This window comes from Rhinichthys klamathensis, unplaced genomic scaffold (assembly GCF_029890125.1).
Source record: "Rhinichthys klamathensis goyatoka isolate OS25496 unplaced genomic scaffold, OSU_Roscu_1.1 h1tg000208l_1, whole genome shotgun sequence".
Classification (NCBI taxonomy): Eukaryota; Metazoa; Chordata; class Actinopteri; order Cypriniformes; family Leuciscidae; genus Rhinichthys; species Rhinichthys klamathensis.
Genome location: NW_026606733.1, coordinates 316,086 through 332,980, shown reverse-complemented (window position 1 = coordinate 332,980; position 16,895 = coordinate 316,086). Strand labels below are relative to the sequence as shown.

At 39.3% G+C, this 16,895-nt stretch overlaps 1 protein-coding gene across 1 annotated transcript; it reads right to left on the bottom strand.

The window, feature by feature from the left end:
• Positions 1-9,436: 9,436 nt before the first annotated feature.
• uncx4.1 (Unc4.1 homeobox (C. elegans)) lies at positions 9,437-14,027 on the bottom strand. Its single transcript, XM_056263555.1, has 3 exons — positions 13,303-14,027; positions 12,350-12,525; positions 9,437-10,688 (listed from the first exon to the last, which is right to left on the bottom strand). The coding sequence occupies exons 1-3, from the start codon at positions 13,562-13,564 to the stop codon at positions 9,762-9,764; spliced, it is 1,365 nt and encodes a 454-aa protein (XP_056119530.1). The 5' UTR covers positions 13,565-14,027; the 3' UTR covers positions 9,437-9,761.
• Positions 14,028-16,895: the final 2,868 nt, after the last annotated feature.

Below are 16,895 nucleotides of genomic sequence, written 5' to 3'. Positions count from 1 at the left end.
TTTTCTTCATTTTCCCCTTCAAGAGAACTTCCTATTAATGGGAACTCGATCATTTCCTTGTGAAAATTTCTGCACTCCTGTCATCGAAACAGATTTTGAATGGTCAACATGATGAAAATGACTAATCACTGACTTCCACTTTACTATTATGACCAATAATCATGATATAATGATCATGCAAATAAATGTCAATAAATAAAGCCATTGTTGCATTTAAGCCCAAAGTTGTCAAACTGATGTATGGGATCGCAAGATTTCATTATTGGTGCTTTTCCCCTGCATGGTACAGCTCACTTAAACAAGCCGTACTGATACTAAAATATGACGTGTAAACACTGCAGATCACTGATTGGTCAGAGAGAATCGTCACTATACCAGCGTCATTGGATTTGCGACACGAGACACCAAACCCGAACAAACAAACTTCTTCGACTCGTCTTGCAGTGAAAAACATCCACAAGCTGAGAATCAAGAACACCATTCCATCGATGTGCTCCAATTGTTGTGCGTTTCTCTGTGTCGCGTTTATGATGATGTCACGGCAGAGGCGGAGCAACTATAACGATCAGTCTATAATCCCACCCACTTTTAAGTGCTACTAAACTGCAGTGGAAAAGCAAGCCGAGCTGTACCATGCAGTGGAAAAGCGGCAAGTTTGTAGGATTTAGCATACAGAATTGGTGATAATTACGGTTAAAAAAAGTCTTTCAACTTCTGTAGTTTTCTGTGAGCATCACCCCAACAATTCAGAGCAGCCAATGAGATTTTAGCACATAACAACCATGCTTGAATATGATCATGTTACCACAGTGTTTCTTGTGATATAGTCAATATCCCCTAATTCATGCTACTGGTATATAGTTTCTCTTCAAATTGTTTTCTTACATCATCCGGCTTTCACAAAATTTGAAAATCATAAAACTTGTTTTGGTCAGTAATTTTCTTGAACTTTCGAAGCATATTCCTATTAGTCTTAGGGTACGTTTACACGACAACAAAGTACTAAAAATCAGTGAAAACAAATGCTTTATTATGCATGCCAGGCCAGTAGTTGGCGATGTCACTTTGTAATGAAAAACTATAGCTATAGACTGAACACGCAATAGAGAGCCTAAGTCCCGCCCCTCCGCTTCCGGCTCATGGGACCTTGTTCCGGAAAAAATATGTATGGTAGTCAATGGCGATAGACAACTTATCTTTTTATTCCGTCTGAACTGTGCCCTGAATTACACATATGATGTTTGTCAATTTAAAAGATAATTATGAAAGTCAAGAAAGTCGCAGTTTGTCATAAAACAGAAGAGTAACATTTAGTTTTATGTGGAAATCGCTCAATGAACTACATCTCCCGGGAAGCGAAACAACGAGCGAGATCCGTTGCTCGTGTGTGTGCAGTCTTGTACAAAACACTCAGGCATGACGGCGTAACGTTACGATTATAACGTAAGACTATAGAAAAAATGACAGACGTTAGCTTCAGTAAAGTTAGCTTCATTCATTGAGAGAAAATGTGCGCCTTTTGGGTTTGTAGTCTTTGTAATTACGTATTTTCAAAGTCTTATACCTCAACAGTTTTACATCAAACTGCGACTTTCTTGACTTTAAAATGTATCTTTTAAATTGACAAACATCATATGTGTAATTCAGGGCACAATTCAAACGAGATCAAAATATTTGTTGTCTCTCGCCATTGACTACCATACAATTTTTTCCGAAATAAGATCCCATGCGGGTCGACCGGAAGGGGAGGGACTTAGGCTCTCTATAGACTTGCGTATGGCGTCGCCGGTTTCACAAAATCGTGTTTTTGTCGTTCACAGAGACGATAACGGTATCGTTTTCAAAAACGTGAAGTTTGCGTTTTTAGGCCCCAAAAAAACGCTGTTGTCGTGTAACTAAATGGACAAAAAGCATAAAAAGTGTAACATTTTAGTTGAAAATGCTAATGTGTTTTTTGTCCTCATCCAATCACACACACCTGTGGGTCTGATATCTCACTCACTAAAGCGAGCGGCAGACTTCTTCTCTCTCTCTGTCTCTGTCTCTCAGCAGATGCTTTACTGGTCTCTCCCTGCTGGTCCTGGCAGGCTCTGGTGTGGCCAGGGGGTCAGTGCAGTCCAACCCAAAGTAAATAATTAGTGACACTGGCTGGAGCTCTTTGTCTATGTGTATGTGTGAGCGTGTGTGTCTTAATTTGGCTAAAGCTCGCGGCCGTGAAGAGAGATGTCATTATTTACGCCAGATTATGGTTGCCGGGTGCCACCAAGGGAGTCTGTTGCCCATTCCACCGGAAAGCTGGCTTAAGCTGTTTATTTACCATTCCTTGTGAGTGTATGTGTGTGCGAGCGGAGGTTGGCGTTTTTTAATACGCCTCATCCTCCATTTAACAAGCACTTCAGTGCATTTAGAATGAAATTAAAACTAATTAATTGGGTCTAATGTGATTTTTTTTATTTATTTTTTTATCATTGTTGTTTTTGCTGGATTGGGATTTCCCATTTAACAAGCAGACCTGCCGGTGCTAATTAAAAAATTCTATAATCAAATTGATAATGCCTTTAATATGTTATACACTGTGATACAGTGTATACACCCTGTTTTACTACTTTTTTACTTTCTATTTTACTAAAGTTCTTTCCTATAGGACATAAGGCCTTTTTTTCCAATGAAAACATCACTGAAACATCTTTTGGTGATAAAGTAGTTTCATTACATCTTGGAAATGTTATCAAGTCCCTCTAAATTTCATGTTGTCAGTTTAAGAGAGAATTTACTGACATTGTGTTGTTTTTTAATGGTGCTTCAATAGGTCATTCTTACTGATATGTCTATCAACTGGAATAGACATAAAGCCATTGCACATATCAAGGGATCATTCCTCCCTTTCTTTGTCCTTTTCTAGTCTTGGTATATTCTCTTTCTCTTGACCCCTTTCCTTGCATCGACTTCCCCAACTTCATCCCCAGGTCAGAAGATCACTATAGATGCCAGGCGAGGGGTATAGTGGGCATGTGTGTAAGACTGGGCCCAACTGCTCTGCCTTGCCCTGCCCTGGCACTCCCCTGGCACAAAATAAAGATAGCCCAGCCTCGGTGTGTGCCAATCTGCTGCTTCTCCCCATGCCTTCTGTGCCAACACCTCAACAAGTTTACAGATGACTGGTTCGGTATCTTCCTTGACACTTTTAAATCCATGTTTTGGATTCCAATGGTTACTTCATATGCAGAATAAATTTATTTAAGGGAGGGAAAGAGCGGTACACACAGGGTTAACCGTGTGTGACCATCACTCAGCGAGTAATTCTTAAATTGGAGAAGCCTTTAATGAAACACATTTGGTCAGGTGATAATAACAGAATAAGGCTGGAGAATCAGAATCGTGGGTGTGAGATCGTTACCAACACCAACATGCCCCACACAAAGGAAGGGGGTCCATTTAAAGAAGTAGGCCTATATCTCTCTAGTATTAATGACTTTCTTTTTGTAAACATTTTTAAAATTGATATAAACTGGTCAAATAAAAGTTATTGAATGGGATTAACTTCAGAGGAAAGGAAAATTGATGGGTGTGTATTGGAGTGCGAAAAGAGCCTGATGATTTATATAGGGTGAATTAAGGGTGATTGGAACAGTTTTTTAATTTTAGCCTTCTTTCTTGCCATAAATGAAAAACATCAGCCCAACACATGATACACTTCTGTAATAGCTCCTACTGAAGATGTTATCCATTTGAGGAGGAAACAATGTTATATTATAATGAAAGGATGCGTGCCATACCCTTTTATGTAAACTGAGCCAAAACCTTTTTTTTTTTTTTTTTTTTTGTAACATTTTGTGTGATTGGGACAGCACCTATTTTTATCGATTTAGGCTAGTGTAAACATATTTATTGATCAAGTTAATTCATCCTATGATATAATTTCATATGCAAGATTATCATTATTAAGAGTTTATAAATCCATCCTCAATTCATATTTCATACAGTATACAACACTTAATTGAGGTAAAAGTCCAAAAGTCAATGAGAAGTGTAAACAAAATGCTATAGGTCCAAAAATCTTTTAAAAAAGAACTAAACTTTTTTCTTCTTTTTTTTGTTGGTCATTTTTGGATGAAAGGTTGGGTGGCCCCATTCCCCAAAACTATATGACTAGGGTTTATTACTACACCAAAATCTGTACAAAAAATATTTAACTATCATGTTTCTATTTTCATAATAAGGTTGTTTTATTTTCGCAAAATCAAGCCAGTGCATGAACATTTTTGTTGTTGATTAGGGTTTGCACAAATTTGGAAGCCACCAATTTAAAACATACAGAGCATTTTCTTAACTAGCAAAGCCTTTAAGCGCTGTCCCAATCACCCAAAATCATGCTGTCCCATCCGCCCAAATTGTGTTTGGATGGATAGGACAAAATAAAAACAACCTAAATCTGAAAACAACAAGATATTGACACTTTTTTTTACTGATTTTGTTCCAGTAGTGCTTCATTTCCACGTTTCCATCAATGGTTTGTGCAATATAGCTATGACAAATATGACCTTATTATGAAAACTACCTAAGACTTATGTCATTTCCCTCACTTTATGCATTTCAGGTCAACTTCCTGCTTGATGCCTGCCCCGCCCACCTACATGATGTCACACCAATGAGGGCATTCAATTTTGATTATGGGTTAAAAAAAAGGTTTTTCACTCATTAGGAGAAAATAATATCTGCATAGGTATACTGTTCCATTTGACCTTATCACCCTTAATTCACCCCTAAGATTTATACAAGACATGGAATGGATTTAAAGCTAAATCAGACCGTCAGCCAAACATTTTAATTCATGCAAACTTTTAATAATATTTGTCATGCATCACATTTGATTTAACAGTTAGACCTATGCCTTTTCCATTAGCCTGATGTTCCACATAAAGTATTGTAGGCTATTTCTACCCTGACATATACTGAATAAATAAATGAGCATAATATGGGAATATTAAATAGAAAGGTATGCTTTACTGGAGTCTGTGTTTATTTTTTTATTTTATGAATTTGATTTTATTGATTCCTTTTTACTTGTTTTGGCTAATGCATAGCTTCAGCAGAATAAATTCAAAACCTGATATCTTGAACAAACAAAAATGAGCTTCTCTGATGCACCTCTCCTATAGCCTATACTCCCAATGTTAATTCATATTAGTCAACCAGATAGAAAAGCATGTTAAAAGCGTAGGCCTTTAGGCTAACTCAAAATATTAAGTGAAACATTCTTCAGTTTCTGCATTGAGTGGAAGGCTAGATGGATTGTTACAAGTTAATATGATAGCCTACCTGTGCTTTAGGTCCAATTAAACAATGAGGACCCATCCGTGCTCAAATGTATGTGTGTAGGCCTATGTATTTGCACGGTGATGTTGAATCGATTTGACACCTCGGAATGAGGGAGATCTTATTTTTCACGCTCGTTTCGGGCTGTTGAAATAATCTGGTCTCATTAGTCGGCCGCCGAAATGGTCTGATTTATCCAGACTGTCAGTGACCCTGTAGTACCGCGGGTCCCGAATCAATCAACGAGCTTGAACGGCTAAACCTGAGACCAAAACGTGCTTGATTTATCTACCAAATTACAGAGGCCTAAAGACACGACCGAGGAAATTGTGCGCTACTTCCTCAAGCAGTGTAACATCTCAGGCCCACCCCCACTCAAAGGATCTCTAAACAAATTGTTGGGGGTCTTACAAACCACATTAAACGGGTTATTTCTATATTACATTAAGAAAGTTTCAGTTGCAGTTTAGGACTGCACCCAAAAACAACATTTCAATTTCACCTGCTGCTAAACAGACAGAACAAATTGCGTTAGCATGACGACAACAGGCTACATCGCTGGAGCACTTTCGGAAATGATCAGTATCGAACGGTATATCGGTGTGGCTACTGACATTATTTATCAGTGTAGGCTATTCCCATACCACAGTTATTTCAGGAAAAAAAACTTGAAACAAAAACGATAGATACGACAAAAGACATTACGATTGCACTGACAAGAACCAGTTGACTTGGTCGTTGTGTGGTCATACCAACGCTACCTCGCGACCAATTCGTACGAGTGAGTACGAGGTGGTTATAATTCGTAGGCTACGATTTGTCGAAACCCCAGTGATGGGTTGGTTTAGGGGTCGGGTCAGGGGTAGGTCATTCGTACAAATTCATACGAATTGGGCAACTCGTAAAATATGTACGATTTAGCAAAAATCGCACGAATTGCCGTGAGATTACATTGCAAACAAAAATGTTCCGAAAATTTATTCGCATGAAAATTTAGAGTGAATTTAGCAAACGTTTGCAGTGCATTACATGTTATGACTGTAACAAGGCGATGTTAAGTATCTAAATAAATGCATTTATCGCCATTGAACTTCGAGAAGATGAACCCAAATGCATCTAAAAGTAGTATCCATGGTCAGGGTGCAGCAGGTTTTGTGTCTGCTCCAAATTCGGTGTGATTGTGAACACGATGGCACAGTGGCCAATGTCAGCTTTGAGCCATATAAATTCGACTCTATTGCAGATTATTGGCTTCTATAAATGGAATGCAGCATTAGGCTACTTAAAATTTGTAGGCCTTTGTGGTGATATATATATATATATATATATATATATATATATATATATATAGTTTTGTCTTTTTATCGTTTCAAGTTTTTATATTTAGCTAAAATTTAATGTTTCAAATATTACATTTCATAACATTATTTCTGCAATGATCATGTTGTCTATGATAAATGCCACCTCTGTGTATTATTAAACAGTCTGTGTATATGCACTTTTTAATGGTATGGGGAATTGCCATTAAATGATTTAGGAAGTTGATATCCTGAAAAAAGTTATACAGGACTATAGGCTAAACCTAAAAATACCTATAGGCTATAGAATCACCTAAAATATACTCGTATAACATTCACATAAATATCAACAAAAAAAATCGTGTTTATTTAGAGAAAAGCCCATGTGTCAATGATGCTTCTTTGCCGCCACTGCAGCCCTTCCCACAGAAATTAAGCGAGAGTGCATGAGAATTGACGTTGATAATTAATTGTGCAAAGGTTTTTTTTTATCAAATACAAAATGTTACATGTAATGAAAAAACTCAACCAGCATTAATGAAGCTTTATATCCTAATTCCAAAACACAATGTTTTTGGCCATCATCCACGTTAAGGTTTTTATGGGTGGGGATTTCAAAAAGACAGACAACCCCGTTGTCCGTTGTCTGTGCACGCGGCTCTAGGGTGGCAATCTCTCCCGGGAGAAAAGAGGAAATGAGATACGGAGATAGAAGGCTACGGGAGGTGGTAAATTAGCTGCCTGATCCGCACTCATTGGCGCATACACTTCCCCCATTAACTCGCCCTGACTGCCACACTCTCTCCTCCCGGCTCTCTCTCTCTCTCCTCCCGGCTCTCTCTCTCTCTCTCTCTCTCTCTCTCTCTCTCTCTCTCTCTCTCTCTCTCTCACTCTCTCCGCTGCTGTTTCTCCACTCAGTACCCGGGGCATGGTGGCCTTGTAGATTTATCATGCGGAGAAATGAATGTATGATGATCAGTTAAATTGAAAATCAGCAGCCGGCTGTCGATGAGTCAAGCAACACCTTCGTAATTAGCAAGAGAAATTGGGGCTTACGGACAGATAATAGCGTAAAAACAATTTACACTCCTCGCTTCTCCGTTTATAATGAGTCTCAGGGCTCAAAGTGAAAACTTTTTATTCCCTGAATCTATAAACCGAGTTCATAACGTGTACAAGACTAGATTACAGCACTGGGGGCCTGACCAGACGTGAGGAGAGCCTGTAGTAGGCCTATCATCAATTCATTTAGTATAAATCAATTCATTGTTAGTCTTAATAAATTATTATGCCTAGCCTACTCGTGCTTGGAGGATCCCGAGTGCGTGGATGTGTCAGACCTTCACAATCAACTCATATAAAAGATGCCACTGTAAAATATAGCCTTTCTTACACTCATTTCGTACACTCATAACTACACTAAAACATTTATGTTTCTCCTCGCTGAAGTAGCACATCCCCCAGAGATGATCCCTTCTCTCATTATTTTTTCCTATAAGCTAGGTCTCATGCAGTGCAAATAGCAGTAACCCGAAATAAGAAATTATGTAAATGTTATTAAGGCTAGAAGATGTCATTCATAGGGTAAAGCTCCAGTCCCTCCGTTTACTTTTAATTTATTTGCAAATACAGGGGCTCAGTGAAGATGACCGGAGGCTGGCGGTTTTACATTTGCTATAATACTGCCCACTTGTACAGAATCTAAACTGTGTGTTGAGAAAATCTTTTAAGAAATGTAATAATTAAAGGTTTGCTTTAAGAATCCAAAATCCATCACAGACCCATGCTGGGACCGTCTTTCCATTCTTGACACAGACATCCCTGATCATATTGATCTATAATTCACTGATAGCCTATACTACCCGCTTCTATTTTTCAGTGCAGATGCTCTAATGTGCCATCATGAGTTGACCCTATGTAACATTATTAGAGTAAACTGGTCTGTGTGTGTGGGGCCTGGTAAACCCATTATTGGGGGAAAAACGTCCCCACAAAAATGGCAATATCCGAAATCCTTGTCCTTGTGGAGACAATTTTTGGTCCCCATGAGGAAAACAGCTTATAAATAATACTAATGTTTTTTGAAAATGTAAAGATGCAGGAAGTTTTCTGTAATGGATAGGTTTAGGGGTAGGGTTACAGTTTGTACAGTATACTTACATTATGTCTATGGAAAGTCCCCATAAAAAACAACGTGTGTGTGTGAGAGAGAGAGGGAGAGAGAGAGAGGAAGAAAGAGAGGGGGCTGTTCTTATAGAACGACAAATGATCAATAGGCCGATAAGGCAGGAACATCAATGTACGCGACAGAACAATGAGGGATATCATCGAACATCTATCTTAATATTGCCGCCTACGCGTGCCCTGACAGGCCCGCGCGCCTCATGAAAATTCCACCCCGCGAATCACCCAGGCTTGCGCGCACACACACACACATCCTCACACGTACGCTCGCAGCTGCCTGGGCTATTATTTCCCCATTTCAATCTGACTCGCCAGCCTTTCATGCTAATTCTATTATTGTTGGAAGTTTATGTGATTTCATATCGCTGGAATCGGTAATGTATAATAACCCTTCAGGCTAACAGAAAAAAAAACGTATCCTCCCAGCCGCCACCGGGAAAATAATTACTTTCATATCAAAACTCCACAGGAGCTGACCGAGTCCTACCGCCCGCGGCGTGAGACCCCATTTTAACTGGAGGTTTTGAATGAATGAATTTGTTAAAGCAATAAACACGAGCCTGCTGTACAGCAGCCTCTCAAAACGATAAACAAAACAGACAGGATAACCGCAAGCACTGAGGTGGCAATACAAGGTGTTTTCTTTGACAATATTTTATTATTATTCTTATTATTACTTATCAAAATGTTACATATATAAATATTTTCGATACTTTATCATTTATACAACGTTTGAGGATATGTTGTTCTTGTATGCTGCTCGTAAGCTAACTTGTTTCTTAAAGTTAGACGAGTCGCTGAATTGGAACAGATATTTTACGCCGAAACAGATAGGCTAGTTCACCTGAATAAAGAATATCCGTTTCTGAACAGTATAAAAATTAGTCAAAACAGTCTTGTATAGAAAAACGTGTCGTTATCAGCTTTGGGATTATGATAAGTCACTTGGCGCCACTGCATATTTCAGTCCATGTCAACGTCTTCTCCGTCTATGTTTGTGTCAGCAGAACTGCGGGTTTTCGTGTCAGAATATTCAGACAGGTTAGGAGAGACGCTTTCTTTCTGGCTAGAGTTTGTGACAATGGACTCAGAGTCGTTTTCAAACGAATTGGATTCTGCAAAACATTTCTCTGAGCTTGTGTTTGAAGACTGAATGGAAGAAGAGTTCTTGCTTTCTCTTTGCAGCTCGGTGTCTTTGCACAAGTGATTGATGTTTTTCTGGTTTGAGGTTGAGATGTCTGTTGAGGAACAGTTGTGACCCGAGTGTCCTGAATCCTGACTCGGTTTCATCGCTGTCTGTGGCACAATGAAACCCAGCGGCTGGGTAATGGGATATAGAAGAAAATGGCCTTTACCAACCAGTGGTCGCTGCGGCGGTAACTGAGAAAAATCCAGGATAGTTTTTCTCCTGGGACTTGATTCGGCAAGTAAACTCTCCACACTGAATGGGTTGAGTTTCTGGAGCGTGGGGGCGCGTGTGAGGCCGTTCGCGGGGTCCCTTGGCTCCGCTGTCTCGTTGACTGTACTGGCTCTTTGGTGGCGTGGATGTTGGTCACAAATATGTTCTGTATGCTGTCGGTGAGTGCTAGGCTGAGGCCCGGTGTGTGGAGTGGACTCGCTATCGGTGCTCTGCGATACTCCACTGTCGCTGTCAGATCCAGGCGTGTGGAAGAGATCACCAGCTAACAGCTTGTTCTGGGATTTCAGCAGTTTGCGCTCCTGTTTTCGCTTCTTCTTTTCCATGCGCTCCAACTCCCGTCGCGCGATCTCCTCTGGGTCCATTGGTTCGCCGCTGCAGGTGGTGGGGTGAGAGTTGTGGGCCGGTCGACCGGGCCCTTTCTTCGTGTTCTCCTTTTTGCGCCATTTAGCTCGCCGGTTTTGGAACCACACCTAGAAAGCAAAGGTTGAGATTTTTTGTTTGTTTCAAAAGCATGTAGGTATATGGCAGACTCAATTAATGAACCTCGAATGGCAGAATTATTTTGCTTTAATAAATCTGACAAGCTCCTGAAATCTACAAATATTTCGTTTCTTTATCCCAATATTATCCTGTTATTATTACAAATCACAGAATTGTGTCTTTTTATTTAATTGTATTCATTTATTCAATTAAATAAAACGCTTGATTTCGGAAAACTCTTTTTTCTGAAAATTCTATTTGACATCCAAGGTTCATCAACAATATGACACGAATTGGACAGAGGAAATGTTTTAATCTACACTCTTAAAATAAAGGTTCTTCATAGAACCTTTCCATTCCACAAAAGGTTTATAGCTAGTAGAAAAAGGCTTCTTCAGATTTTTTTTTTTAGAATTATCTTCACACTATGGGAAAAAAGGTTCTTTTAAAAACTGTTGACTGAAAGGTTCTTTGGGAAACCTTTCCATGGCATTGGTGCTAAATCACCCATTTGGAACCTTTATTTTTAAGAGTGCAGGCATATTTTCTAGCATAAAGCCCTTAGCCACAGATGCGCTTGTCTTAATTGTCAATTGATTTAATGTAATGGCTCACTCTCAATCTTTCAATTAAGCCTGGTTCTTGCGTGGCTAATTTAGGCCTGTTCCCCTAAAGTTCATTTAGGCGCGTATAAGCGCTAGGACAGATTTGGCCCAGCAGAGGTAGAGAGCAGCAGGCTCGCACCTCACACCCAGACCCCTCACATGGCGACTGCCGTCTGTTCAGCGCTGATAACACCACAGTTAGCATCCACCAGTAGGCTAAGACGCATACTAACATAGAGACATCGAGGCTATACATGACAATAGCTGTGTATACACATGAAATGTTAATGTCGGTCAAATCTGTGAGCACACAAACCTAACGATAAAGAAGGCTAATCTTCCTTGAGGAATAAGAATAATACAAAGCTTAGCTTTTAACTCCCCAAACAAGTCTGCTTCTCATCCAGCGTCGAATTTCGACAAAAAGGGAAAATGCAGACAAAGGGTGCACGTCCAACAACGCTTATAGCATCACAATCCACTGGCCTATATTTAATTTAGTAAAGAATTGGTAAAACTGATCATATATTAACTAAAATGTTAGTAAAGGTGTTTAATATATTAGTCAATAAAACAGGACATTTGTAATAATTTTAAGATATCTAAATGTCAACATTTTTATCTTAATAAAATTAACAAATTGTTTCTAATAATCTGATTTAGAATTACATGCATTTGCAGCTAAATCTGTTATGAATAAATTGTTGTCCAAATTAGGCTAATGTTATAAGATCTTTCATGTTTTTAATTGATGAAATGATGGTTGAACATTAGACATTTATACCTTGCTATTATTTAAAAATGTCTATCCTGTTGTCATGCATTTGGAAAAAAATAATTTAAACTTTTAGCATTTCAAAGTTTACATTTTTAATTAGGCTACATTTAGCATTGTGTAAAAAAAAAAAAAAAAAGGTAGGCCAATGGCATATAACGTGAAGTGGATCTGCTATAGCGAATACTGTATCTGTTAATAATAAATAGGCCATTGTAATAAAAGGTCAATGAAATATTTTGTTATGACATAAAAACAAACCAGCGTTTACCTGAACACGTGACTCAACAAGGTCTAGACGTAGCGCGAGCGCCTCGCGCATGAACACGTCCGGATAATGGCTTTCGTTGAACGCTTTCTCTAGTTCCTCCAGCTGCCAGCCCGTAAAATTTGTACGCGTTCGCCTCCGTTTACAACCAGGGCTTTCCTTGTCGGGGTCTCCGGCATCTAGGACCACAGAGTATGTGAGAACGCGCATGCAAACATGAACATACACACTATTCTACTTAGAATTGTCTACAAAGGCTAACATTCTGGTAACAGAAATTATTTAAAACACTACAATTTTATAACAATCCAGTGGTTGTCAAATAAAATACTATAATACATTATTCCACATGTATGTAGCTATTGACATTAAACTAGGCTAATTAACCATTGAAGTATAGGCTACTTTGAAAATTAATTACCTGTGGTTGCCATGCATGATTTTTAAAATACAGCCAACACAAATAAAATCTGAGGCAATGTGATTAATGTTAAATGCCGTATTTTATTTCACAATAATTTGTGACACGTTTAGCCTACATAATATGCTCGTTTATTGATTTACAAAGTCTTGAATTACAAATAGACTTCGGCTAGCCCATAAAACATGAATCAAACACCTTTAAACCCACAAAAAATAATCTGTGTTATGATGAGGAGTATAATAATACATTTCATTATTATCAGTGTATTATCAGTCCGAGTGAAATCGGCCTAATTTCTAGTTTAGCCAATCTGAAATCATGAAAATGAAACAACGCTTTCTAAAGTGTGCATTTTAAAAAGAAAAAAAGAAAAGTATTCCATATTCTTTCGGCGAGCGAGAGGCCTCGCGTAACTTAAATATTTCCCCAAAACTGTTGATAATATAATATTTCCCCAAAACTGTTGATAATATAACTGTATAGCTTACTATATTCTTCATGGAATAGGACAAGCGGATAACCATTCTCTTACCGCTGAGTTTATACTGACTATCCCCGTTAACACCACATCCAGATCCGAGCAATGGGTTGGAGTTTGCAACAGACGCTGAGCATGATCCGTTAAGTAATCCGTCTATAGAAAAAGGAACAGCGGACGCTGACTGTATATGGTGTCCGGTGATATCGTAAACATGATGGTGACCGAGGTGGTAGGGAAAACCCATTCCAACCATGCCCCCCAAAGAGCCTCCAAACTGGGCATGAGGATGCTCGAGGATCCGGCTATCCATCATTGCATCTCCGGAATCAGGGAAGCGTCTGTCTGGCCAAAACAAGCTCCAACTCTTCCCTCAGTGCGCATGCAGGAGCCGTGAAAGGACGTGCGGCGTTCACATGCTTTGCGATCCCAATTAAGGAATAAGGAGACCGAGGCAGGCGTGCAGGCTTTACGCTCTTTCCTACTTTGTCAACATCAACTCTCCCCTTGTCCAAATAACTAGCTCTCGCGCTAGGGAATTCGTGACCAATAAGAAACGTTAATCGTCGGTGACGTCAGAGCCACGACACGAGCGTTTTCCATATCGATTGCTAATTATACCTGACATCCACCTCAATAAACAATACCAGCGCTGTCACAACACGACATGAGACATCACAACTAGACGGGAGGGAGGAGAAAGGGGAGGAGGCGAAACCGGCAAATTGATTGATTCCCGACTAAATTCTAAACAGCGACTACAGAAACACACACTTATTCAGTTCCAATAGCTTACTGTTCTGCTCTGAACGCCGCGTTCGTCCTATGAAAACAAAACAACAAATAGGCTACTAACAACCGAAAACGTCAAGTACCTCATACTTTTTAAGGAACGTCTTGCTCTCTCTGAATGCGTAAAATGATGTTCTCCCATTACGCGGAGGCATGGTTCCCTGAATAGAGTGATCCTATAACGGACGGAGAATCACCCACCCTGTTGCGAGCTGTCAAGATGAATTTAAAACTACAAGCACCTCAGCCTTTCTAATATCTACACGGGAGCGCGCCTCGAACTCATTTCCACTGTTCTGATTACTGTGGCCATGATTTTGGCAGGTGTTATGAAAAAAAATCTGAAGGTGGAAACAAAAGTGAGTCTGACAGAATAACTGTGAGGGGGGCAAGCTATATGAAAGCACAAACGTGTTTGTCTTTTAGATTATTGGCTTATACAGAGTTAAAGAACTGACATGCTTAATAGGCTAACCTCATGCAAATAATCAATTGCTTCTGATCATTGGTGTCTAAGGGGGAGTGTGGTAAGGTCACAATAATCCATTTTACAAATAAAATAATACATTTTAAAAGAAGGTAACAAATACATGCAATATTGGTGTAAATGACAATTAACTAAGAATTTTATTTTGAATTATGTCAAATTAAATTAAGGTGAAATCATATTTCACGCATCACACGTTAGAGTGTATATTGGGCACAGAAAAAATGTTAGATGATAATGAAGATGATAATAATGATGAATTATTTCCTGATTATGTGATGTAAAAAATTATGTGATGGCTGTAAACTCGTTTAGTTTTTTTTATTTATAATGTAGTTCCTCTGCCTCTATAATTGTTTAATGTTTAATTAAACGCTGTCCAGCACATGTTCAGGTTTTGTGTGTGTGTGTGTGTGTGTGTGTGTGTGTGTGTGTGTGTGTGTGTGTGTGTGTGTGTGTGTGTGTGTGTGTGTGTGTGTGTGTGTGTGTGTGTGTGTGTGTGTGTGTAAGCGAGCGAGAGAGAGAGAGAGAGAAAGAGAAAGAAAGAGAGAGATGGTTCTGAATACAGGATGGTAATCAATCCTGTCCATGTGTAAAGTAGTATACGGGTCTTTCCCTCTCCCTGCTCTCCTTCATTACCGAAAATTAATTCCACTTTATTTATCCAATTTCTCCAGCTGCCAGAACGTTAATTTGAGTTGAAATTTCTCACCACTCGCTCGCTTGCACTGACCCTCAGTAGCACCCGAATGGTGTGTAGTAATAACCTAAATCTTTCAACAGAGAGGCACGATAATTGTTACCTTATTAGCATGCAAATTGTTTAATTAATATTATTAAGAAGAAGCATATAATCCGTTCGTCACTTGACCCCGCAGTCTGTTGGCTGGCCGCCTCTCTGCATTTCAATGTGTTCATTTCAAATCAGCACTTTGGGGAAAAAAAAAGGCCTCTCTACTAGAGCTAGTCTCTTTCAAAGCACACAGTCCCTGCGTGAGCGCGCGTTTGATGCTACTTGGTTTGTATCTCTCTCCTCCACTCTTTATCCCAAAACATTTCATCACTTCGCATACAGGAATTATGGAAATCGTTTCATTCTGGTCCTCCCCCGACATCTAAGTTCAATAATTGGCTTCTTGTAGTTTGCTTTTTGAAAACCGCTTCTTGAAAGGGCACCCCTCCGGTTCTGAGCAAACGCTATCCGCTAGACGCGCGCGGCTCCTGGGTAGACAACCCTTGACACGCGGCCCCTGCGAAGCGTTGCAAGGCGCCCGTTGTTTTTAATCCGGCGGAGTGACTGTGTCAGATGCGCGGGCTTTAATTAACTTGATAATCATAAGTACGCAAACCACACAAGGGCCATGGGTTCAGTGCGTTTTCGCACACTTTCCCTATTTTAATATGTGCCTCATGGCGATATCATATAAAAAAACTTATTAAGAATCAACACATGTCAAAATTAAACATAGCCTATTGCCCAACCAATTTATGGAAACCCACCTGGATGTTTTTCTGAGTATCTGTACATTGACATTGGGATACACTATAAGGTGGCTGTGTTACAGTGAAATTATGCATTTAAGTACTGTGTAATAATAATTAGCAACATGCACTTACTACAGGGTTATGGTTCACTACATTTCTGCTCAGAGTAGAATAAACATTTTTACACTTAACCCATTTATAGCGGTTATGGGGTCCGATATATTTATGGTCGTATTAAAATCCATACAAACTTTAGCCAGGAAGATGGAATGGACTGGGCTGTTCATAAACTCTCATATCTCACTCTGAAGCTTGAAGCAACATTTTTTTAAACGATAATCATAAATAACCATTAGGCTCGAATAAAACATTTTAATTACAAAAATCAATATAGCCTACTACTTTTGAAGGTCTTAATTACTAAATTAACTTAATGTGAGTTCATTTGAAGCTATCAAAACTGAGCTTGCACATTAGTCGATGAACAGATAATTAGAGTGTGAAACGTAAATTAATTGTTGAAAGTCATTTGATCCACAAACGGAACCAATTAAAGTGTAAAATGATTTTCCTTTCTGTGTTTGTGTTTCACTCAAGCACATAGTTTGGTGTTTTAGTAGGAAACTAGGCTATCCCACCAGGCAAATTTCCCTCTAATCCCGCTCAGCTAATCATGCAATTAAAACTTTCCCGCGCGCTAATTATCTGCAATTGTTGGTCTGGCTGCAGAGAAAGCAGAAAGTAAAAGCGATTGATTCCGAGTTTTAATTCACTTCAATTCAGATTGAGAGAGAGAGAGAGAGAGAGAGAGAGAGAGAGAGAGAGAGAGAGAGAGAGAGAGAGAGAGAGAGAGAGAGAGAGAGAGAGAGAGAGAGAGAGAGAG